The sequence below is a fragment of the Papaver somniferum genome, chromosome 2 (assembly GCF_003573695.1).
Source record: "Papaver somniferum cultivar HN1 chromosome 2, ASM357369v1, whole genome shotgun sequence".
Taxonomy (NCBI): domain Eukaryota; kingdom Viridiplantae; phylum Streptophyta; class Magnoliopsida; order Ranunculales; family Papaveraceae; genus Papaver; species Papaver somniferum.
The window spans coordinates 98,253,372-98,280,331 of NC_039359.1; the positions used below are offsets into that span (position 1 = coordinate 98,253,372).

The following is a 26,960-nucleotide window of genomic DNA, read 5'->3' on the forward strand; positions in this document are numbered from 1 at the left end:
TTGATAGTTGCAACCCTTCGTTTGGCAGCCAGCGGCATGGAGGCATAGCCGGTATGGCTTTGGCATGGTTTAGGCGCGGCCAAGCTAGGATTTTGGAATAGTTTTAGGTGCGGCCAAAGTTAGGATTTTGGCATAGTTTAGGCGCTACCAAAATTATGGCTTGGCATTGGGCCAAAAGTTGCCATGTGTTTGGTGGCAAACTTGGACGGCTGATATTTGCATCTCAGAAGGAAGGGTGGCCGTTGATTGTTGCAACCCTTCGTTTGGTAGCCAGCGGCATGGAGGCATGGCCGGCATGGCTTTAGTGCGGAGGTGTGGCTGGCATGGCATGCCATTGGCACTATGGTGGGGATGGAATGGTTGGCATGCCTTTGGCGCGGAGATGTGGCTTGCATGGCATGCCATTGGCATAGTGGTGCGGCTGGCATGGTTGGCATGCCTTTGGCGCGGAGATGTGGTTGGCATGGCATGCCATTGGCACGGTGGTGCGGCTGGCATGGTTGGCATGCCTTTGGTGCGGAGATGTGGCTGGCATGGCATGCCATTGGCACAGTGGTGCGGTTGGCATGCCTTTGGCGCAGAGATGTGGCTGGCATGGTATGCCATTGGCACGGTGGTGCGGCTGGCTTGGTTGGCATGCCTTTGGCGCGGAGATGTGGCTGGCATGGCATGCCATTGGCACGGTGGTGCGGCTGGCATGGTTGGAATGCCTTTGGCGCGGGGATGTGGCTGGCATGCATGCCATTGGCACGGTTGGCTGGCATGCGCGGCTGGCATGTGTAGAGATGATGCCAGTCAGTACCGAGGGCTTTGCCGTGGAGCATGGCATTTACATAAAAAAAAAGGTCCCCCGATAATTTTACGCCGACATGTTGAATGGTTTAATAAATGTGCTAGTGGCGACATGATAGACGCATTTATATGTCTAATATGTCTCAATTGTATGTATTGTTAGTGCTCGATTTTGTATTTATATTGTTATTTTATGTCTTTGTAGGTATTTATAGAGAAATAAGCTCTTGCAGTAAAAATTGGCTCTAAAAGTGGTGTTTTACACCCCAGGATAAAGTACTAAAGGCACCCAAGAAATGCACCAGAAGCACCCCAAAAATGTGCCGGAGAAACCCCAGAAAAATTACTATTTACGCCCAAAAATTACTATTTGCACCCCGCATAAGGCAAGTGCTAAAGGGAAACCCGTACATGATTAGGGGGAGGACATCTTCTTCTCAATTTCAATACCGATTTTGGCGGGAAAACATTTCACTTCACTGGAAGAATTTCAATCGAATGTTTGGAGGAGTTTTTATGTGATTCAATCGCTGAAACTTCATGGGTAGTTGTGATATGTCCTAACAAAGCTAGTATGGGTGTTTGTTTCGATCAAATTTGGCTGGATAACTTGGTTTAATCCAAACAGGGAGTTAGAGGAAAAACATGGGCTTGCACGAGTTGTGAGGAATTTAAACGTGTGATGCACGTGTTTGGAAGAGTTGATTGATATTCTGGAGCGTGAAGAAGGTATAGAAGGAAAGAAATACAGCTGCAGACGCGTAGGAAAACGATTTTTGGAAACAATATATTTTCGAGAATAAAAAAAATAATGAGATTAAATAAAGAGATTTTGGGAGATTCAATGTCGCAATGATGTATAAATAGGTTCGTAGGATCACATAGAAGGGGAGGGGAGAGTTTGGGGTCGAGAGGAGAGCTCAGGAAGCGTGAATCAATAGTTTTCAGAAATCTGTTGTTGCTGCTCGTGAAGAACAAGGAAACAACGACGATTTCTTCATCCGTCGTAACGGTTTCTTCAAATGCTTGTCACAGTTTCTTCAACTGGTTTGCAACATTTATCTTCATTGTAACAGTTTCTTCAACTGGTTTGCAACATTTATCTTCATTGTAACAGTTTCTTCATCCTCTTCTGCAACATTTATCTTCATATTTGTAACGGTTATCTTCATCATAACAGTTTAGAGTTGAAACAGTCGGTCTGCAACGCGCTGTTGCAAATTTCCTGTTTCACTATTTTCTCTTCTTGTAAACACTTTTTGAGCCATGAATACATATTTTGAGTGTGTTTCCAACATGATGAGCTAAACCCAATCTTCCGGGGCGATGGAGGAAGCCATTCTTCCAAAAGTTATGTGGTAAAATTTATTTGAATTTATTTATGCAATTCTTTTATGATTATTTGCACCGAATGAAAATTGAGTAATGATTTTTATTAATTAGTTGGGTTTTCTCTTGATGAAGTATGCTTAGTTTAGGGCTTTTGATACTTCATTCTTGCGATTAACAATTGATGTTTTGAAAATCTAATTTAGGCAATGATTAGAATCACAATTTCTTTTGATTGGAGTTATATTGTCTAGAATTGCATGATAAAAAATAACATTAAATTACATGAATTTTGGTGAATGGTGAAATCCTGAACCCCGATCTCTCTAATATAATCAGTTTTAATTTGCTTTATTTTCTTTAGTTTTAAAATTTAAATCTAAAAGCACAACCTTCACAAGTCTTGAACGAACTCTATTATTTATTACTACAACAACTTTGAAAATAAATCACGACATTATTACTCAAGTGTGACGTCACTGTTTAACTAAGGTTTTACGATTTTAACCCTAAACTGAAACCCACCATCAACAAGTCCGTATAGAGTGAGTCTGATTACAGGGAGGAGTTACCGGAGCTATTGGACTGTCCTGAATTGGGCTCTGTTGGGTGTTGGTGTCCGTTTGAAGCTGAGAAATTGGAGTGCTATATAAGCCAGCAGTGAGGAGAACAGAGGCAGGCCGTCAACTGGGGAAACTAGGGTTTGGTGTTTTACTATTTTCTTCTCTCCATGATTTGTTAAACTATTGTTAGGGTAAAAGGATGAATTTGTAGGCTAGATTATTTGTGTTTATGAACAAGAGTTTCTTTAAATCAAAAACTTAATTTTCTGTTTGAGTATCGCATATTTGTGGATTGTTCTTATAAATCTTTTCATGTTTTATGCCAAGTATACTACATAGGTAAGTTGTAGACAATCCCATTGAGACCCGATTCATATTAGATTTATGAACATTCTTCTACTTTGTATGCCAAGTATACATAGTGATTATGGGTTATACTTTTAGGTCGATATCAAACAATCTTTCTTCGATTATTATCAATAGTTCTTAAAGACATATCTTCCATGAGTAAAATAGAGAGTCTCATGATAAATCACAAGTAAACCTGACCTACGAAGGATTCCAGGATCCTTAACCTTTTCTCATCTTGATCGTCACTTTAATAATATTATTTGCATCCAATTTATTTGTTTGTTTCTCAGTATACATTTCAGAAAATCTCCTCTTGAATTGATATTGATTAGGAAGTTGATTGTATTAGTTAGAAGTAATTTTAGAAACACTCCTCGTGGGAACGAACCACATTTGTCGTTGTATACAATTTGGACACCATGCACTTGCGGTAAAACAAAGACGGTTATCCGACTCATCAGAAATCTTCAATATTATACAGGTCAGCTCCATCTTTGCATTAGTAATGTGGTTTCAGGAATATCGATTTGATAGTCTAGAAAAGAGAATAGGTGGACAAAAATCTGTACCCATTACAAAGATTGAAGGTTTTCCAGGTTTGCACCATTGTGGATCATTGGCATACTTAATCTCGTAGTATGAACCACATTCACATGTATCGTTGAACAATATCGTTCTTAGAGATGGTGATTTTATTTCGTTTTTTTTTTTTTGCTTAAATCATCATATCCATAATCTCCATCTGAAAGTGTTATATATTTTTTCTTATTTATATATCATCTTCCAATGTACAACATCATGCGGGATGTTATGTTATTAGTAAGACGTACAGTAGTTGTCGCAGACCTTTCATAGAAGGTTGCTTGAAGTTGTTTTTATGAATCAGATGCAAACTTATTTCTTATGATGCTTGGCATGTATACCTTCAATGAGATAATTAATGATAAGTTTTCTAGCGGGACAAGAATCTTCGCGATTGACAGAAAATCCAAATCGTGTCAATATGTGATAAGATGAAGAAAAAGCAAAATTATTTCCAGGATGGGTAAGAAACAATGACAATAATATCGCTCATAAGGCGACATTTTTATGTACTGTAGTAGATTGAAAAAAACTTTGAGCCTAACGACAAAGGATGAGTATTTTGAATTTTCCTTTGCAGATCTCTCAACGGTTTCAATCTCGATGTCCCATTATAAAATACTCATAGTTTTCCAGGTTCACGTCATTGTGGATCATCGACATACTTAATATCATCGAATGAACTATATCCAAACCTATCATTCAACAATGTTGTGCTTAGTGATATTTATTTTGTTTCATATCTTTTTTTTTTGTTTAAATCATCATATCCACAATCTCCGCTTGAAAGTGTCATAGAATGTTTTTTCTTATTAGCATATCAACTGCAAATATACAACATCATATGGTATGTTAAATTACCATTAAGGTACAAAATATTATATAAGTGTAGCATAGTTATTGAAGACCCTTTATTAAAAGGTTGCTTGAGCATTTTCCACGAACGAGTACATTTTTTTCCGTTAATTCTTCGGTATACACCTTCAAGGAGATCACTAGCAATAAGATTTATGGTGAGACGAGGCTCTTCGTGATTGACAGAAGATCGAAATATTATCAATATACAATTAGATGTGAAGAAGCAAAAACATTTCCATGAAGGTTAGGAAACAATAACAACAATAATGTTGATAATGTTATTATGCCTTGATGTATTGTTCACACATACATACACACACATTTGTTTTTGATGTGTTTTTTTATAATATTTATTATTATTTTATAAATGATAATTACGTATAAATGTAGAAAAAAAGTTGAATTGATTAGAGGTGATTATTACGTGCCACTATTTTAGGCGGGATGAACAATAGTATTTCTATTTTAACCACTATTTATGTAAAAACTCAATTGAGTAAAGACAATAAAGACTGTACAACCAATTTAATTTTCAGATATTGTACTTAATTAGTAGAATTTAGTTAAAAAATTAACAATTGATTGCTTAAAATAATAAATAAAATAAAAACTATATAAGAACGGGCCCCTAGCTCAGCTGGTCATCCCCGTTTCCCAAAATTTCATGCGCTCCAGGAGGTCCCAGGTTCGATCCCCCAATGACGTAATATTGCACCAATTAACATGGACGGTAGAGTTAGCTTGTCCCCCTTGTGACACAATCTCATCCCCCCTCCCGCTTCGTCTCCCTTGGCTAGGTTACCCATGAGGCTCGCTGGTAGGTTAGCACGACAACCTGTTCAATTCATGTAGTAGTACATTGTTGGAGCTTAGCTTGTTAGGCTTCCAACTAGTTAATGTAATACTATTTATCATATATATATATATATATATATATATATATATATATATATATATATATATATTACAAAATGTAATTTTCAGAGGTAAGGGTAACAGTTGGAAGCCGAGCAACAATCTGAGCTCCAACCCCCCTATGAATTGCAGCACCTACCTATGAAACAAAAACTTACCTACTTTGAAATTAGAATCATGCCTAGTTAAAAAATTCATAAGCCGTTTCAAGAAATCAATGGTTAAACAAAAATTTACCTACTTTGCTTAAAATCTAATTTTGTTATTAAGCAAAACATTTTATTAATTTAATTTACCAATAGTGTACACTTAATTATTCAGCTGCTAACATATAGACTATTGATTTCCTTTAGACATATTTTATTCAAGGTATGGAAATATGTTTGCAATAGAGAAATTCCAGTAAACCTCAAGGATCTGAAACACTTACACTCTTATTAAAGGTTCATATGATAATTGCTCCTACCAACAAGTTCATATGATCCCTTCTGTCTTATAATTTCTAGATGTTCATCTTACAAAGTTACCAAAATAGACTGCACAAATTAAACTCATAATATAATGGTTGCTCATCTTAGTTTCTTGAAAATCTCTGGGATGATCTTGGAGACACCTGACAACAATTCTCGAAAGGAATATTTTGACTTTGAGTCACAAAAAGGTGACCAAAGTTGCGTTTGGGTCACCAAATATTTTTAGTTAGAGTTTGATCACAGGACCATCGTTGACCATTCGAGAACTCAGTTATATCCTAAAATGACCTTACGGTCTCCTAAATTTACTAACTAAACCAAATGGATCTTCATCTTCAATGCACAGAGATAAAAAGGATGAAACTAGAGATCCAATTGAAGAATTGTTGCAGATAACTGAAGACCACTCAAAGTTATGGATCAAGAAAAAACCTTAGTAAATCTACCTACTCTTGCAAGCTGAGAATTGTGTGGGATCAATGATGATCAAGGATTGTGGATGTGTTGAAGGTTTCTGCAAATTTTCTGTGAATTGATGATTTCCAATAAGTTCTGGGAGATTGACGAATTCTTGAGAGTAATTGCGTTGTTTCAAGAAAAAGGGACAACACAAAGGCACCACAGCTGAGGGCATAATACAACAAAGGTTTCAGTTAAGATAAGTTGGACACAACAGGGTCAAGGGTAAGGAAGAAGAGGAAAGACAACTCATTAAGATTGGAGCTCGGCTTCCGCAAAGTCAGCATTGATGTAATCAATGGCAGAATGCTCAAATTGCACCTTCATATGAGAAGACTGAGCCTCCATATCCGAAGCCGACTTCCGACGAAGCTCCACTACCTGAGCATTAAGATAATCGTTAACTTGCTGAAGAGCCTCAGCCTTGAATTTAGCAGCAACATTAAACTGACGGGATATCTCCAACGAAGATACTTGACCCTCAAGACGGTTGATCTTGGCATTTTCACCCACCAGCTGCTCCTGGAGACCTGCGAATATAAAGGGTGTAAGCAATGAGAAGAAGCAGCAAAGGGTACAAAGAATGCTGCTGGAAGATAAGGACCCTAAACTACCTCCTGAATGGCTAAGGGATTCTTCTAAACTATACCGGGCCTCAACAAGGTCCACCTCAGCAATATCGAGATCCTCCACAAGGGTATCTCTTTCAGTCCGGAGGTCATCAACATCAATCCGGAACGAAGCATTCTCAGAGGATAAAACTTGGTAAACATTCTCTAACTCTTCCAACCTCTTAACCTAGGATGCATGAGACATGGAAGAAGACGCGGCGCCAACCTCGAAAAGTATATTATTAAGAGAACGGACCTCAGAAGACAAAACATTATGCTCTGCAGTAACCTTAGCCAAGGAAGCACATGCATCTTCGAAATCTGCATGATACTTTTTACGAATTATTTCTTGGGATGAGAGGCGTTTCTCAACTAAGGCAATATCCTCTTTTTGCTTTAAAATAATACTCTCTTTCCACTTAAGGGCTTCGTCACATTCTTACGGAGTAAGGCCATCTGCTTCACAAGATCCGCGCTATGAGCAGATTCAAGAGAAAGTTGGGCCTCGTTAAGAACGGACACATTCATTAACCTGTCAGACTTCTTCTGATAGTACCAAACATCGGAGGTCAACTTGGATACCTGTTCTTGGAGATGTCTAAGCTCACTAGGGATACCAGCTGACAGACGCAGGATGTCTCAAGACTATGCAATCAAGCAGAAATAAAGACAAAGTTAAGGAAAGAAGAAACAAACCTATGGCTCTGGAGGACTCAGCAGCCAAAGCAGAATCAGCAGCTTTGCGCCAATCCTCAGAAACTTTAGCAGCATTGTTAGCTCTCTCAAGGGCCAGCAAACAAGCCTCCAACAATCTCTGAGTCTTTTTCAGATCATCCCCCGACGAAGATATCCTAGCAGCAGCTGCAGTATCACTAAACGAAGGTTCATGTGCACTAACAAAGGTATCTTCTTGACGAGCACGGTCCAACAGAGCACTCAAGTGAGTACACTTAGACCTGTAGAACTTGAACAAGGTACAACTGATTATTGATTTTTCGGGGTTGTAGTAGTGAGGTTCAAATTCTCGGACTTGTGAAGGATGATTTTTTTTAGACTTAATAAAAAAAGATAAATATATACAATAAAAATATTAACAATGGTGAGAGGTACTGGGACTAATGATTCGGCCAATTTTCATAACATAGGGATCAATGATTTATTCTCAACAATAATCGCTCAAAACATAAATTATATGGACTCTTATTTTGCCAAAGTAGATTCCCAAAACATTGATTGTAAATGTTAAGCATGGAACATCAAATCACCTAAGCTAAGCATGACCCATCTAATCAAATAACAACTAATTTAATTAAATCATATGTCAATTAATTTTTAATGCAAAAGTCTTAAAAAGAATTAACAAAATTACCCATGTATGAAGCTCGGCCTCCTCCGTCTTCCCAGTGATGGGTTCTAACTCCGCATATTGGAAACACGCTCAAAGGAATTTTTCATTGCTCAAAAAATGGTGTACAAATGATGAGAATATGAGAAATACAATAAAACCAGAGACCTACGACCCTCAGTGACAAAATAAGACTGCTGCCGTTGTGTCGCAAACGCTGTGGAAAATAAGACTGCCTGATGTACGACCCACAGGTGTGAGTCGTTATTACTGTAGATAAACGACTGCTGTTGCAGGTCCGTTCTTCGTGTTCTTGGTGTTCTTCATCATCATCAGCAGCAGCAGCAACAGAGTTTCATCAACTCTTGATTTCTGCTTCTCTGGACCTCCTATCGACCCCAAACTCTCGACAACCTTTCTCTGACCTCCAAGGAGTCTATTAAAACCCGAGGCATGCATCGAATCTCCTCCATAACTCCACAAATCCTCGACAGTGAAAGAAAATATTTTCGGATATTTTCTTTCCTGTTTTAGCTTTTCACGCGTTTTCTCTGGTCCAACACGCTCCAATTCGACTTATTCACGACTCAACACTCTTCCAACGCCAGCAGAACTCCCCCATGCACACAAGAACTTCAATTTTTCTCGTGTTATAGTACACGTGCTCTGTTTTGGGTGTGTGAATCATACCGAAAATTCCAGCCAAATTTGATCGAACATGTCACCCATACTATGTTCCTTAACCTATATCACATCTCTATACCAAATTTCAGCCATTGAATCGACCCATAACCCCTTCATTTTGACGATCGAAATTCTGCCAGAACTGTTTAGAAATTTCCCGCCTTTTTCCAAAATTTGAATTATGAGAAGAAAAGTGTCCTCCCCCTAATCCTGTACGGGTGTCCCTTTAGCAATTGGGGTGGAAATAGTAATTTTGGGGTGGAAATGTAATTTTTCTGGGTTCCTCCGGTACATTTCTGGGACGCTTCCGATGCATTTCTGAGGTGCCTCTGGTACATTATCCTGGGGTGTAAAACACTACTTTTCGAGCTAATATCGCCGCAAAGGCTTATTTCTCTAAAAACATCTACAAAAACACAAAATAACACAATAAGTACTTAATCAAGTCTAACAATACAGAATATTGAGAACAAAATAGACACATAAATGCGTCTATCAACAACCCATATCTATCTGTTTGCAAAGCTGCAAACAGCGGAGCATAAGAATAGACGAAGGCTCAAAACAAAGCATGAAACAATAACTTAAGAATCACTTAGTGGGAACAACGAAAAACGAGGAAGGAAATCAGCATGGGTGTCCATGAAAGCCTCCATCTCTTGGATGCTACCCCTGTGAATGTCACCAAAGCTCTGACTAGAGCGAAGGCAGTTCGGGTCAAAGAATAAATCCTTAGCCACACGAAACTCAGCAGCTGGAGCGGAATCAACAACATTGCGACCGCACTCGGAAACCTCTGAAGCGTTATTTGCCCTCTCAAGGGGAAACAAGCAAGCTTCTATGGACCTATGAGTTTTCCTCAAGTCGCTCTCTGACAAAGATATCAAGGCAATCATACATCTAACACATAAAGAAAAGACTCCATAAATAAATTTTTTAAAAATCTACGAAAACCAGCAGTTCAAAAGAAAAAGGGGGTAAACATACATCAACTACAGTCAAGGGAAACACAATTCTAAAAATATCAAGGCAATCCGCAAAACACTAGATATCATTACAAAGCGGTCGAAAGGAAACATTTCGATTAAAAAGAAGAAAGAAATCCTAAGCCACGACCAACGAAATCTTCTGACACACGCTCGGAATCAGAAAACTCCTTCACGGCAGCAGAAGGACCCACAAAAAAAAGTATTGCATAAGGACCGAAGAATACGCCAAAAATCACCACCATGTAGCACCACCCTTCGAGCAAGCGCCCCGTCCAAAGGATATTCAGCCACCTTAGGATAAGAAAAAACACAAACATAAAATAAGAAATGCAAGCATGGCATCAGAAGGTCTGCAGACGCTGAGGGTGGGATCGTACAATCCATAACTCCGCAGGTATAGGCTCAGTCACACCAAGCGAAGTCATTCTCTTCGTTATCCTGGCAACCACGTAGTTACCAACAGTCACAGGAGCAGAATCTGGATTAGTCATAGCAAAGGAAGTAGGGGCAAGCTGCAGAAAAACCTCATGAACAGTTAGAAAAACGAAGGTGAAAGATAAACCTCTACAACAGACGAAGGTTACAAGGGCGATGGCTACCTCAGGAGATGTAGCGGGGTTAAAACCCAAGGCTGACATCCATCATACTTAGCAGGCAAAGACGAGGTCATACGGAGAACAAGGGGATCTGCGGTGGAAACACCAAATACCCAAGGACATGTCATAAGAAGATGGGTGTGCGCCCAGCACTTATCACGACTCATACGAATACAACCAGGAAATTCAAAAGGAGAGGAAAGATTCTCAACAGCAACCTCTTCTACCTCCGGGTCTGCAACATCCTCTGGGACCATAGACATCTTAATAAAAGCAGGTACCTCAGTGTCCTCAGGAGGTGGAGATGGCGTAGCATCAGGACGATCCATCCAAGGAGGTAGATCAGTAAACGAAGAGGGTCTTCGTTCCTTCCGCGTAGGCTTCTTCGGAAATCTCATAATCCCTAAATACTAACAGGAACAATATATCATCAACAATGGCGGACTAAAATCACAGTCAACTCAAAAGCAAATTGGGGGCAAAAACAAGCACACTTTGGGCATGGGTTTAACTAAACCAACCAAGGGAAGCAGTTTAAACCCATCGTAAGACAAAATCGAAGGTTATTCACCACCATGAATAAAGTTGCAGACGAAGAACAATCATGGCAGAATCAACATCAAAATACAAAATGGAAGCAAACCCAAAATCTCGTGCAACATGGAAAACACAACAAAAGCTTCAAATAACGCATGCGGACATCCAAGAGCATCAATAACGATCAACGACAATTAACCAAGGCCGAAGCAAGGAAAATCCAAGACGAAAATCCAAACAAACAAATAAGAAGAAAAGTATCACTTACTTGAATGTGATGATCGAGTGTTGAACCAAAATCTTGGCGAATCAAAAGGAAGATCAACAGTTGGTAGCGGAAGAAAAATCTCAATGAAAGAGACAGAGAGCGACAGTTCGAGGGGAAGAAAATGAGTTAATGAAAATTCCTCCTCTTTATTCTCTTTTTATAGGCGGCTGGAAAATCCAAAATTTTGGATGTCCCAAAATTTAAGGGGAAGTTATTGCATGAAGAGACAAGTGGGGACCACCCAATCGGTACGTGAAAAAATGGCGTCGTTACGAGAGTTTTTTTTCCAATCCTACCAAATGGTAGAATATGAAAGAAAGGGGGAAACTGTGAATACCAATATTCCGCGGAGCACGTGTCACGATCTTAGTGGTCGCATACAGGATAACTGTGTAGACCTCGCTATACAGAGAAACCTGAGTAGCAGAGGATACCTTCGCAGATCTACTTTATCTTATCCCAAGAAGGGATACCTCGACGGCCAAGATGAAGAAAGTAAAAGCCTAGTCTAGAGAGAGGCAGCTGGCGAAGGGACGGAGTTAGATGACGCATCTAATCAGCATTAAATGCACAAATCTCTTATCTACACGCATAACCAAAGCACGTGAAGAAAGATGATATGGAGGAATCTGACTGGCAAAGGATAGCGGTGAACAAAGGTACAATCTGTACTGAGGCTGGGAAGTTCCTGAAGGAACGTGGGTCAGCTGAGGTGGCAGAGTCCGACTGGATAAAGCACGCGATGAATGAAGGTACCATTCGTACGGAAGGTATATCAGGGAACGATGGATCCAAAGATAGCAAAGATATACCTGGAGAAAAAGGGGCTATAAATACCAAGCTTCACCATTAAACCAAGGGCATTTAATATCTAGGAGAAGAAGATCTAGTCTTAAGCTTATACCTCTTTAATGTTTAGAACTTAAGTATTTACTTCAACTTGAGTTCTCTCTATTACTTTGGGAAGCATTTAAGATCTTTGTAACCACCATCACTCAATACAAACAAATCACTCATTACCCCGTGGATGTAGACAAAAGTCGAACCACGTAATCTCTTGTGTCTCAAAATAACTTAGATGCACTTACATTATAATTTGTGTTTTTTGTTATTATCGTGATCTTAAATATCTTTTATTACTTAGTATCATCAGTTCAACAAAGGCATCATTACTACATAGTACTCGATCCTTTGAGATGTTTACATTACGTAGACTATGGGAAAATTAGTAGTCAACAAGCTTCATGGTGATGCTCTAACAGAATACCCTTAAACTGCACTTCCCACTCTTGTTTTGAACCCACAATATTTGTAAGTTTTATCTGTAGAGTATTCTTGTAAATCCAGCAAGCTTCTTTGTACATCCCAATGGGATTTTTTGAGCACATATCTCATATCTTTCTGAGAGTTGAACTTGAAAACAAACATATATTTTTATACAAGTCTTATTTCCCTCTTTTTTGAAACTTTTACATTAAACATTCCACTCATCCTTAACTGTTTGTAATTCATTGTCATCATTCGTGGTCATGAGTTTGTCGATCAAACTGTTTGACCAAGCATATGTAACTTTATTTAGATTCTTTAGCAAACCAATAACATATCCGTCTCTTCTAATAGTTGTATCCCTCACCCTTTCAGTGATTTAATCAAGATTTTTATTGTTACCAAGTTCCATCATTTCACAAAAGGAAGAGCTTCGTCTAGAGTTTGGTTTATCTTTTGTATGAACATAAGCACATTGGTAACAACCTGAAAAGACGAGGGTACCCAAATATACCTCAATCTAAAACTTTTCCACCTATAAGTCCTATCTCCGAAAGTGTTTGTCTATGGACTGAGTCGAGATAATAAAACAAATCGGTTCACACTTCGTGTGATCTTCTATGGATACGAGATCGATACAATACAACAACGAAGTATGTCTACTTGATAAAAGGTTCAGACTTAACCAAACACAATAGGATTGCTTATCAAGTAAATAAGAATTAACGTTTGTGTAATTTACTTTAAATTATAATAATAACAATTATAATTGCGGAAAATAAAAGTAAATGACACAGCAAGATTTTGTTAACGAGGAAACCGCAATGCAGAAAAACCCCGGGGCCTTGTCCAGATTTAAATACTCTCAGGATTAAGCCGCTATACAAAATCAAACCAACTTCGTATAGTTGAGACCAAGCAACTTAACCTATAGTTCACCTACTTGGAACAATTCCTTTGGTTCGTATTCCAAACAGTAAAGGAATAACAAATCAGTTTGGTAACAACTCTCTTCAACTAAGTGTTGTGAGTTCGAAAAAGGCTCTTCTGTTTATCTCAATAAACTCCTTCGTTAGGTTCTTAGATCTATCTTATTATCAACTATCGAAGTAATTATTAAGATTTTGCAATCAATACTTTTAATCACAAAGAATGGTATTGAGTCCGATCTATACAACTAATCAATCTAATCTACCACAAGGATAAAACGATTATAGTTGGATCCTTATTTACCGAAACAAGTATTGTGCACACCAAAGATTATGAATCCAAAATCAGAAATCTTCAAAATCTTCTTTGTCTTCAAATCTTCTTAGATCTTAAATAAACACCTGCACACAATCAACTTGAATCTCTTGTGATCAATCACACACAGAAGGGAGTCTGTTAATAATGGATTATCACAAGACGACTTTAGATCTACAAATAGTCTAAAGATCCCCGTAGAAACTTCGATCTAGTTTGAGTGAATCTTATATCAGAAGAGAAGATTCTCAAGCATAAACAAACTAGGTGCAATCAAAGTTCAACCACCGTTAGTCAATCAAATCAATCGAAAACAAAAAGATAAACCGCAATTATCTAGTTTCCCACCAACGGTACTAATAGAGCTTCTCAATCCCAAAAAAGTTTTTAAACTAAGCGTCCGTAAGAGATTTCACCTAATTAGGTTACTCTCCTGTCCGAATAGGCGGCTTCACCAGTGGTAGCACAATTGAGATAGTTCTTGCTGTATGAGGATTGGTTTGCTCGAAATGCAAACTTTCATATTTATAGACCAAGGAAGTTTGGACACCAAGGAATTTCCAAAATCGAAAATATTCTCAAGATATGAAATATATTCCAGATTCGGTTTCCATAATTCCTGGAAATGCTCTGTCCAAAATAATGACCGAAAATCTCTTGGAAAATCTCCAACTAGTAAATGCACATTACTAATTTTCACTTTCTTAAAATAAAATTAAAAACCTTAAATAAAAGATTCTCAATTTTTTTATTCGATCTGGGATTTTCTTCCTTTAGCTATTAAGGAATAACTTTGAACAATTAAAGATAAGAGTTACTGCACATGTTCAAAGTATGTCGACATCTTTACTTTGTAAGTCCTCTTTCATACTTACAATCTTGAAACCGATTTTCCACATTTCCAAAGAAGTTTAAAATTGGTTCATCTGACTTTCAAGAACTATGTGATTGATCAAGAACACTCAATCACAAATCATGGGTTTAACGGTTCTACCAAAATAAGTTTCGGTTCTACCTCCATGTGAGTACTGTGCATAGTCACACTAGCTTTCCAAAATTCGGTTGACTAAGTACTAGGATCGGTTCCCCACATATATATGGTATCTAACTTGTACTTGATGCACCTCATACAAGGATCGATCCCTCTTTGTGATAGGTTGCACCTCTTACTAGGATCGGTTCCATTTTACCCAGAGTCGGTCATACCAATAACACAAAATCGATCATACCATCTCAGGTGATTACTTAAGATCGGTTTCAGTAACAAAAGTCATACCAATACAAAAGTCAGGCCTTTGTGAATAGTTTTACCAAGAACATAAACAAGTCATGAGCAGTTATACTAATCACACATATTTGTAGTTCAAAAGATATGCAATGAATAACAATACTAATAATTCCTGGAGATTTCTCTTTCGATTCACAAAACAAGTTCATGAATTTAGTTCCTTAAAAAAATGTAAAACATTGTTTCCTAGGATGGAGTATTCACCTTATACCCATACATAATCACAATAGAATTCAAACGACTATGTCGATGTCTTATCTACAAAGTTTGATGGTTAAGCAATAAACCTCGTATTGTTTTCCTTAATACTATGTCTAACTAGAGTATAATCATTCATGATTCGCAGTTTTGCTTTCAATATGCACGACTTGAAAGATACTTTTAGGGAATGAAACAGTTCAAGTCAAATATCACAAACCTCAAGTGGAAGGATGATGTTGTCGTCGTAGCTCCTTTCCTCTTCACTTCTTCAAGTCTTCGCAATACTTGTAATGTCTCATATCCTAATACTTTCAAGCTAACCTATACGAAGTTGACTCTAGTACATAATCAAGCGACTCTTTAAATGAGTTTTGGCTCACTAAAATATGACAACCAAACTTGACATACTATTGCTTGGTGGGTTCAACCTAGATATGCTCTAACAATCTCCCCCTTTGTCAATTTTAGTGACAAAGTCTTACATCATATGGATAAACAAATTACAAGAATATGTTACACAATACGCTTGATTCCCGAATTCAACATCACAATAACATGTATACATCCAATCTTTAAATGTTGTTATTGACATTACAATAACAAAGTTAATACTCCCTCTAAAGGTAAGATAGGTAGATTTTATCAATCCGCACGTCTTTGTTATTTCCTTTGTAGTCCGTATAACTACAAGTATATGATATGTTACTCCCCCTTAGTGTATGCTTTCACTTTTTCGTTAGATAAACGTTTAATCACCAATGTCCTTTCCCTTAGTGATACCAATCAATATAAATAAATACTAGTATCACTTGTTTACTCCATATATTTCTCCCCCTTTTTGTCATAAAATGACAAAGAAACGAAAAAATAAAGAACCACGAACCCAACCGTAGAGAGTTTTACTAAAAGATCTTTGATTCTAAGGGAAAGGTATGGAGAAATATATTGGGCGAATTATTGTTGCTAGGTTGAAAAATCACTTATTTATTGTCCTAGCTCTAGTGAGGGCGTTATCAGAAAGGCGTTGCAACTTACCGTTACCTTGAAAATCAAGAATGTCGTTGTTGAAAGTGACTCGTCCAATGTTATCAGCTTATGCAAGGGTATTGTTAGGCCGCCTTGGTATTTTCGAAATGTCTTATCTGTTATAGGGTTTTTGGTCTCTTTGTATACATCTGTAATTTTTGTTCACAAGTACAGAGAAGGTAATGCCAGCAAATGAATGTTTAGTTTAGATATGGTTTAGTCAGCCTCCTGGTCTTTTGGCCAGTGTTTTGTAGGAGGATACTTCGGCGAGGGCTTTCCCCCGTTTTGTAAAGCTAACTTAGTTTTTCTTTAATAAATGCTTCTTATCAGAAAAAAGAAAAAAAAATGCTAAATGCGGGATGCACAATAATCAAAAAGCAATTAGCCAGACACGGGACTGAGAGAAAAGAAGAAAAGGGCGATGTGGCGGCCATCCACGCTTCACACCAAAAGAACTCCTGCTAATCTATGGTGCCAAGGACTGTCATCTCCTTTATCGCGTCTGGTCGATAGCTTTTGTCCTGCGTCCAGTGGCTCCGAGAAAAAAATGAAATTTCAGCCCGAAATGTGTAAAAGAATAAGCACTATACTGTGGGTCCATGAATGTGATCCAAGTTTTCAACATAAACGGCTCAGCTTAAAGCAAGAACTGTGGGTACATTACTTTTTTTCATTTTTTTTTTGTTTTGGCCAGAGTATAGTCAAGAGAAAATAACATGGTCTCTCATTTTCTGCAATCCCGTAAGTGTATACACGCAATTCATCACTCGCCACGTGTTCAAAAAGATACACGTGGAGGATACATGTTAAGGGCATCAAGATACGATGCCACATACCAACATCAAAGGAACGTCTAACAGTTGTATGTGGTCATCCTTGAACTGATCCAATGGCTGAGAACCAGGGAGCACTGAAGGAACGAGCCACCGCGAAGTACTGAAGAGCATCCAAAGATCTGCTTTATCTCATCTCATGGAAGATCCAAGACTAACGGCTAAGATTAGATCCACTGATGAAGACATGACAGGGGCATCAGACATCTGGCTGAAGCGTGCAGACCACCCCAACCACCCGCATTAATTACCTTAGGCATAGGGTACGTGTCAATCGATCTATAGAAGAGAACGAGGTGGTTCATCGTCATCAAGCATAACCGCTGGGGGCATCGGTTAGGAACGAAGACACCAGCGGCATCGGAACAAAGAACGAGAAGATAAGGTTGTAACTGTCCCTGACAGTGGACCCCATGTATCAACTCTATAAATACTCTTCTCCACCAAGAGAGAAGGGGGGGACCAATTCTTAGTAAACATAGGAGAGATAGAAATATGAAGAGTAAGTATGAATTCCCTTTCCCCTTCTAACTTCGTATTTCAGATAAAGTCATTTGACTATCTTTGTTACTCCCAACTACATAGTGAAACAACAACCCCCGTGGATGTAGGCCTTAGTGCTGAACCACGTAAATCATCGTCTCATTTACATTCAACACTTTATATTATGTCTTTATGTTTATGCTTCTACTTATTATTTATTCTACCATGCGATTATCTATTTCATTACCATATGACTAGAAAAGGACGAGCCCGATGGCTCTGATTCGATGAGTCATCGTCCCTTTGTAACTTTACGCATAATAATTTCAGTTCTAGAATGAATGATTGTATGCGAACATTGTTTGTGAACACGTGGATGCCATCGTGATTTATGTGTTCACAATCTGGCGCTAAAAACAGGGACTATGTCTCGGTAAAAGATTTATCTTATCCTGTGACTTTCTGCATTCTTTTTGTTCCAAGCACTGTTCTCTGAAAATAACAGCGCTTGAAGCTGCCTTAGCAAGCATTATCTTTCCAACAAACAAATCTATGGGTAGATCTACTTTCATCTTTACAAGCTCTACGTTTTTTAAGACGATTTCAAATTTTTGACTTTAAAAAGCAAATCTATAGGTGGATCTACTTTCATTTTTACAAAATCCACGTTGTTTAAGATAATTTCAAGTTGTCTTTGAAAATCATATTTATGGGAAGATCTACTTTCCTTTTTAAAGGATCTACCTTTTTAAGATAACCCCAAGTTTTTATCTTTAAAAATAAAACTTATGGGCAGTTCATTAGCGAGATCTGTATTTTTCAACCATCATCTTTAAAAACACGAGAACCCGTTAGCAGACTTACGCTATTATTATAATGCTAACTTTTCCAAAATCTATGTTTAATATAAGACCCTTTAAAACTATATTTTCAGATGTATCAATAGACCTATATGTTTTAAAACAGCGGATCACATTTCATTAAATTTAAGATCTCTGGATCTTCGTTACAGGATTCCCAAGGGGGATCGGTTTAGACTAACGTATCTAACCCAACACGCGCGGATATCATTTCTTCGATGATAATTTTCTTGTGCGGAAAAGGAGAGAGGATCGAAGATGGAAAAAACGAAGGATGTAGGAAAAGCCAAAGCATCATCAAAAGACGCGCCAAGAACAACCCCGGTAATGACGCGCAGCAAACAAAAAGGCGAAAAGATAAAGGAAGCAGACAAGAGACAAGATGAAGCTGAGAGCACGATACCTTTGGATGCCAGCGCAATAGCAACGGAAGCATTGAAGGCCGCTGCTGCCAAAGGGGGATCCTCTAAAGCAATATCATCCAGAGCAGGAGCCTCCAAAGTGACAGCAGCCACTCGGACAAATGAACAGCGTGAAGGGATGGCAGAGCCAGTAATACAGCAACCACTCTACGGGATGCCGCTCACCAACTAATAGAATCTGCCACTTCAAGTTAATCAACCTCTTCTGATAGCAAATCAACCCGCACAACAAGCCCCGTAGATTGACCCTCCGGTCCCATTGATACAAATTTTTGGCGAAGATAACACCGTAGTGGCCGGTGGACAAATGCAGGGGGGGACACCGAACCAAGGACGAAATCACTCTGTCCAGATGATGGCAGAGTTGGAATAATTAAGGAAGAACCAAAGGGTATACGCGGACGCGGTAGCTCTATTGGCGCAGGAAAACCAACAACTCAAGGATAGGATCGCCCATAGCGCAGAGGTGGAAAATTCACACGACGAGGCTAACTCCATGGCACCGCTACTAAATTAGGACCGAAGGATGGTAGTGGCCAATATGAACAACCTGCAGCCGCTAAACCAAAGAGATGCCAGAGGAAATCGAAGATCCGACCCAGATTACAATCCAAAGGACTCAGACTACTTCGATAGCGACATCCCGAGACCAGGACGATCCACCATTCACCAGGAGCACTAGCAAGCAATGGAGAATCTTCGTGCGGAAATGATAGCGGAAATCAAGCAGTTGAAATCCAAGCAGGGGGGCGTAAGACTGGAGCAAGTGATGAAGGAAGCCAACACTACCCCGCTAACCCAGCGTTTAGCCAAAGCTCTCATCCCCTAGAAATGCTCTGTCCCAGCCTTTGAGTGTTATGACGGATCCAGTGATCTCGCTGCCCATCTTCGTTATTACAATCGAATCTTTGCCCGGTGGGATTATGACGATGCAATACTTTGCAGATATTTTTCTTCAAGTCTAAAAGGATCCACGCTGTCCTGGTTCGATAACCTGCCACCGGACTCCTCACTAAGAAGTTCTTGGCGACCTACATGTACAACAAGATCGTCAACACCAGAATGGACAAGCTCTTCTCGCTGGCAATCCGATATAAGGAGACGATCAGGTAATATACTGACAGATGGCACAAGATCTGTCAGGCCATAGGGAACGTCGATCCAGTGGTCAGAATCAATTGCTACAAATGGGGGCTAGACAGGATGAGCCCGCTATTCGTCGAGATTCATGGTACCATCCCCACTATTGAAGGAGATCTTCGAGTAATCATAGAAAAACATGCCAGGCTGGAGGAGATTCAGCGTGAAAATCCCAGAGCCCAGACTCAAAGACCTCATTGAACCAACTCGGTGGAGAAAGCCAGCGGATCCAAAAGGGGCGGTTCTGGCAAACGACCTAGCGAGGATAGGAAAGAACGAAGAGATGATCTTCGGCATGAGGATCGGAAATTCGAAGACTAGGTCTACACGAAGCTAAACTCCAACTACTCTCGCATCCTAAGGGAGATCAAAGGACGGGAAAATATTGAATGGCCATGGTCTAAAGGGAAACATCCCCCAAGGTCCGAGAAATCTAAGGAATACTGCGAATACCATTGCTTCAATGACCACCAGAACGATAAATGCAAAAACCTCAAAATAATGATCCAAAAGCTGATCGACGCAGGAGATCTCAAGCAGTACATACAGAAAGTGGATACTGAAGATAGTACCAAACGAAGCAAGCAGGTTCAATTGCCTAAAGGAAACCGAACCCTTAACACCATCTCATGCTCCGAAGCCGCAGGGCCTTCGCTAACAGTGCAAATAGGGAAAAGGTTAAGAAAACAATTTGAAGACTACTGTGAACTGTACAAAATCGATGGAGTGGAGGTAGATGATAGGCACATTTTTGTGTCTTATATAACCTCAATTGTATATATTATTAGTGCTCGATTTTATATTTATTATGGCTTTTTATATCCCTGTAGGTATTTTGGAGAAATAAGCTTTTGCGGCGAAATTGGCTCGAAAAGCGGTTTTTGTGCTCGTGGGAGAAAATTACTATACGGACTCTCATTTTGGATAAGGGGTAACCTAATTACTAATGGGTGACCTATTTCCAGGAAGCTGCTAAAGGGAGAACAGCACAGGATAGGGGGACACCCACCTTCTTCACGTTTCAAATTAGAAATATTGGCGGGAAAAGAGACTTCACGTCTGCAGATTCTGGACGTGAAGCTTTGGGCAGTTTTAAAGAGATTCAACACCGGAAATTGATTGGGATGGACTTCTCATGACTATAAAAGTTTACTAGAAGCAATTGGATCGATCGAATTGGGCTGGAATGACCGGAAAAGGGAAACAGAGGTGAATAAGGAAATACGGCTATGTGGATTTGTTTTAGGAAATTAAAAGAGAATAAAGACCTAAAATTCGTTCCAAAGGTACATATTCTATCTAAGAAAGAGTTTGATATAAGTGGGAGAGCTCAGAAACGCGTAAAACAATTTCTGGAAGGAATTATTGCCGTGACTGCCAAGGAAGGAAATAAGAGATTTTGATGCGATTTGGGAAAGATTCAATGACCCTTTTATGTATAAATAGGATGCTTAGGTCACCTAGAAGAATGAACGGAGAGGTTTGGGTTCGATAGGAGAGCTCAGGAGGCGAGAATCAAAGTTGCAGGAAGTTACGTCTCTGCTGCTGCTGCTGCTGCCATTGAAGAGCACGAAGAACACGAAGAACAGACTCCCAAAGACAGTCGTTCTTCTACAATGAAAAGGACAGACACCTGGCAGTCTTAAAAGAACAGAAACAACACTTCAGTTTTATCGTTCCTTTCTGGACGCCTTCTGTGGGTCGCAGATTCACTGATTTTATTCTTTTCACTCTTTTAATCAACTTTTGGGCTATAAACATGTATTTTGAGAAAGTGATTAATATGAGGAGCTAAACCCCAACACTGGGATGACGGAGGAAGCCCTATTTCACGCATGTGGTAATTATAATAATTCTTTTATGACTATTTGCATTGATTTTTAATCGATTTATGATTTTTATTGAATGGGTGTGATTTCGTTTGATGGTGTATGCTTGGTCTATGTATTTTTGATACACCATGCTTTTGATTTACAATCATTACTTTTCAAAAATCTACTTTTTGGCATAGAATAAGAGTCCATATTTTTAATATTTGATCTATAATTGATTGGAATTATTATTTGAATCACATGAATGGAATTTGGTGGAATCCTGAGTCTCAGTCTCTCTCGATATTCGTGACAACCTTGTGAATATATTTTTAGTATTTTTATTCTTAGTTCTTAAAACAAACCTTTACACAATCCGAGTTGAACGAACTTTACTACCACTTTCAAAACTACATCAGTAGACGAACACAAACATTGGATGGACGCACCTATGACTTTCGACGCTGAAGACATCGAAGAGGATATGGAAGATCACAATGATCCTTTGGTCCTCACGTTACCAGTAGCAGGATGCAATATCAAGAAGATCCTCATCGACGGAGCGAGCTCAGTTAATGTTCTGTTTTATGACACATTCAAATGAATGGATCTTAACGATGAACAACTAATGTCTGCGTACTACACCATCTACGGGTTTAACGTGGCACCTACGAAGCCATTAGGAGACATCGTCTTGCAAGTAAACGCAGGCCCCATGAAAGTGGACACACGATTCAGCGTGGTAGATGCTCCTTCCCCTTATAATGCCATTATTGGCCGAAGATGGGTGCACAATCTCAAAGGAGTGGCGGAGACTTATCACCAATACCTCAGATTTCCAACACCCGAAGGGGTAGTGGAAATAAAAGGAGATCAAGTCACCACTCGAGAATGCCAGGCTCTACAAAATCATCTCAACAACGAATAAGATGAGAAGCGGAAATCCCGAAGGGCCCGAAATAAAGAAGCTGCGAAAGAAAAAGCAATTGACCTTTATCTCGAAGATATTTCCAGAAAAAGTCTGACGAAGGGTAGCGTCGTTCTAAACACGGAAGCAAGTACTTCAACATCTAAAGAAATTGAAGAACCAACCAAATAGCAATTAAAGAATGTCCCTCTCCTAGGGGAACCAAAACCCACGTTCACACCTGTAGAACCTGTGAAGGAGATAAACATAGGGACCAAAGAGAACCCGAAGATGATCAAGATAGGGACCGTAATGGACAAGGAAAGAGATATGTCCCTAATCACGCTACTAGTGGAGTACATAGGTATCTTTGCATGGAAACTGGGGTACATGCCGGGGATTGATCCAAAGATAATCCAACACGAACTCCCTATAAAGCCAGGCATGCCACCTTTCAGGCAGAAAGTACGTAAAGTAGCACCAGAGTATCATAAAGCAATAGAGAAGGAACTCCACAATCTGTTAGAAGCAGGGTTCATCAAGGAAGTCAAATATCCGGCATGGATCTCGAACATGGTCATCGTGCCAAAAAATAATGGAGGAGTAAGGATATGCATCGATTTCACCAACCTCAATAAAGCATGTCCGAAGGATAGTAATCCACTCCCAAACATCGATCAACTGGTTGAAGCCGTCGAAGGATACGAAGAATTATCATTCATGGATGGATATTATGGTTACAACGAAGTGGCGCTGGTAGAAGAAGATCAACAACACACAACATTCTACACCCCGCACGACCTCTATTGCTACACGAGGATGCCCTTCGGACTTCGAAATGAAGGGGCAACATACCAGAGGATGGTTGATGTTATCTTGAATCCATGGATCGGTAACACCTTAGAAGTATATATCGATAATATGCTCGTCAAAAGCAAGCTGCGCAAGGATCACCATCAAGATCTGAGGGATATCTTTGAAGCAATAAGGAAACACCATATGAAAGTAAACCCAGAAATATGCACATTCGGTGTCACCTCAGGGAAATTTCTTGGGTATCTAGTAACGAAGAGGGGCATCGAAGTAGATCCTGCGAAGATCCAGGCCATCGTAGAAATGTCGTCCCCGAAGAACCTAAAAGAAGTCCAAAATCTCAAAGGATCCTTAACAGCTCTGGGTAGATTTATCGCCAGGTCATCGGATAAATGCAAACATTTTTTCAACATCCTCAAAAAAAGGGAGCAAGTTTGAATGGACCGCTGAGTGCAAAGAAGCTTTTAAAAATATCAAGGAATACCTGGCCATGATCCCGGTCCTACAAAAGCCTGATCCCGACGAGGTACTAGCCCTATCCATAGCAGCAACATAATATGTAGTCAACTCAGTATTGGTTAAAACAAATACAAAGATAGAGCAACCTATTTACTACGTCAGCAAAACCCTCAACGCGGCAGAAATAAACTATACGAAGATCGAGCAACTCATCTTGGTGCTAGTATGGGCTACCCAAAAGCTAAGGACTTACTTTTTGACTCACTATATCCGTGTTCCATGCAAAGCACCATTGGAGGAAGTTCTCAAAAGCGCTGGGAAAGTAGGAAGGATAGCAAAGTGGAACACCCACCTTGATCAGTTCAACATTATCCATGAAATCCAACACTCCCAAAAATCGCAAGTCTTGGAGGACTTCCTAGCAGATCTACCCCTTGACAACCACGAAGAAGTGAGGGGCATACTAGAAGTAAATGAAGGAAAATACCCAGTCGATATTCTCGATCCCTCAAATCAAAGACGATGGGAGGTTTTCGTTGACGTACCGAAGAATACGGAAGGTGCGGGCATAAGCATCGTAATCACCACCCCAACTGGAGAAAGGATCGTGCATGCGTTGAGGTTGGAATTCAAAGGGAATACCAATAACATCGTCGAATACGAAGTTGTGGTACACGCTCTTCGTTTGATAATAGAAATGGGAATAACCGATGTGCGACTCACAAGCGATTCGCAACTGGTCATACGACAAATAGGGTTAGAATACAATGTCTACGATGAGACCCTTTCAGCATACATGGATTTGGCCCAGACTCTAGCATCCCAAATACCAACTATCAAATTCCGACACTTAGGCAGAAAGGAACTCAGGCACGCTGACGCTTTAGCTTATATATCATCCATGCTGAGATACGAAGGTATCAAGGCAATCAAGATAACTAGAGTATATGAACCCTCAGTCATCCCTCAGAAATCCTTTGCTGCAAATCGTAAAGACGACGTAGGGGAGGATATCGCTGACAATGATGTAGGAGAAGACATAGCTGATGACTTTCACGAAGATGATATCATGACAAGAGCCAACGAAGACAAATACTTCAAGAACGAAGAAGATTGGAGAACCGAATTTCACCTTTTCCTCAAAGAAGGGACGCTGCCTGCGGACTTCAAACAAGCTAGGAAGGTGCAGTCGAAGGTAGGAAGGTATAACCTGCGGGATGGAATCTCATGTAAAAAGTCTTTCCTTGGACCATTGTTACACTGCCTGTCAAGAGAAGAAGGACATCGGGTGTTGAAAGACATATACTACGGAGATGCGGGAAACCACAGCGGAATGAGATCGTTAGCAGATAAGGCAAAAATGCAGGGGTATTACTGGCCAACAATGATACGAGATGCTGCGAGAATGTCAAGGAGATGTGAGGAATGCCGACGCTTTGCCAAAAGAATCCATGCACCTGCAACAAAGCTGAATTCGGTGGATAGTCCATGGCCTTTCTCAAAGTCGGGCATAGATATCGTGGGACTCCTGATCGAAGGATCGGGGAAAATACGATTCTTTATAGTAGACACATATTATTTTAGTAAATGGGTAGAAGCCAAGGCCCTATCAAGAATCCACGACTCGGATGTTTTCACGTTCATCTTCCAAAACATTATTTGCAGGTTCGGCATCCCGGAGATTGTCTCCGACAACTGCAAGCAGCTGCAAGGGAAGAACATCTACATGCTCTTTGATACCTTCAAGATCAGAAAGAACAAATCGACCCCCATATATCCTCAAAGAAATGGCAAAGCGGAAGCCACGAACAAGACCCTTGCCATCATACTCAAAAAGCAGTTGGACTAACACAAGGGACGATGGTGTGAGCAATTACACAATGTGTTATGGGCATACTGAACAACCCGAAGGTCGGCCACAGGAGAATTACCTTTCCTCCTCACCTACGGAGCCGAAGCAGTCATCCCAACAGAGATCATCATGCCAACCACGAAGACTGAAGCATGGGAGAAGAACCTCACAGCGGATATGATGCTGGAAAGGCTCGATGATCTCGAAGAAAGAAGGGAAATGGCGCTGCAGAAGATGGAGAATTACCAATGAAGACTGGCGAGGGAGTACAATAAAAGGGTTAAGCTTAGAAACTTTGTAGAAGGACAGTATGTGCTGAGAACCACACCCCAATACCAGCGAGAGAAGAAATGGGGTAAACTGACACCAACATGGGGGGACCTTTTGTCATACATGATATTGCAGGGAATAGATCCTACTACCTGCGTAATTTAAAAGGAGAAGTCCTCAGACACCCGTGGAATGCAAAGTATCTCAAGCCTTACCATCCATAAAAAGCAACGTAGTTCTGCACCTGCGTGAAGAGCACCAGAAGAAGAAGACGGCGTACCCGCTTGATATGTTTCTATCTCTGTACGAGGAATAGCATACCTCAACTCATAAATCGAACAAACTTTTTGCAAGATTCCCACTGGGGAAAGTAACTATTTACAATCAATAAAGGCAGCATATCAGCAGAATGAATGCCTGTAAATATATCAATAACACATTACATACCTGGGAACGCTGCATCAATCCAACAAGCTTTTTACAAAGTCTCTATTGGGGAAAGTAACTATTTAAAATCTCTCGGGACTTCCCTATCAGTGTCTATGAGTGTAGGACCATGGGGAAGGCTTCAAGCAGAAAGATATACCCAACCAACTAATAAGGTAGCGTATCAACATAATGAATGCATGTAAATATTTTAATAACACATTACATACCCGGGAATGCTGCATCAACCCCCACCGTATGGTAATACCATGGCCAAGGATTAGCCAACGGGGTGAGAGGTCCAAA

At 39.8% G+C, this 26,960-nt stretch overlaps 1 protein-coding gene across 1 annotated transcript; it reads left to right on the forward strand.

Moving 5' to 3' along the window:
* The first annotated feature begins 23,695 nt into the window (after positions 1-23,695).
* On the forward strand, positions 23,696-25,955 carry LOC113351667. Its single transcript, XM_026595610.1, has 2 exons — positions 23,696-24,011; positions 24,394-25,955. Exons 1-2 carry the CDS (start codon positions 23,696-23,698, stop codon positions 25,953-25,955), a joined length of 1,878 nt encoding a protein of 625 aa, XP_026451395.1.
* Positions 25,956-26,960: the final 1,005 nt, after the last annotated feature.

Excerpts from the sequence above, each read along its gene's own strand:
- LOC113351667 (XM_026595610.1), top strand. The coding sequence starts at position 23,696 with ATGGTTGATGTTATCTTGAATCCATGGATCGGTAACACCTTAGAAGTA. Across the intron at positions 24,012-24,393 it reads AGGATCCTTAACAGCTCTGG|CACCATTGGAGGAAGTTCTC; the intron begins GTAGATTTATCG and ends TTCCATGCAAAG.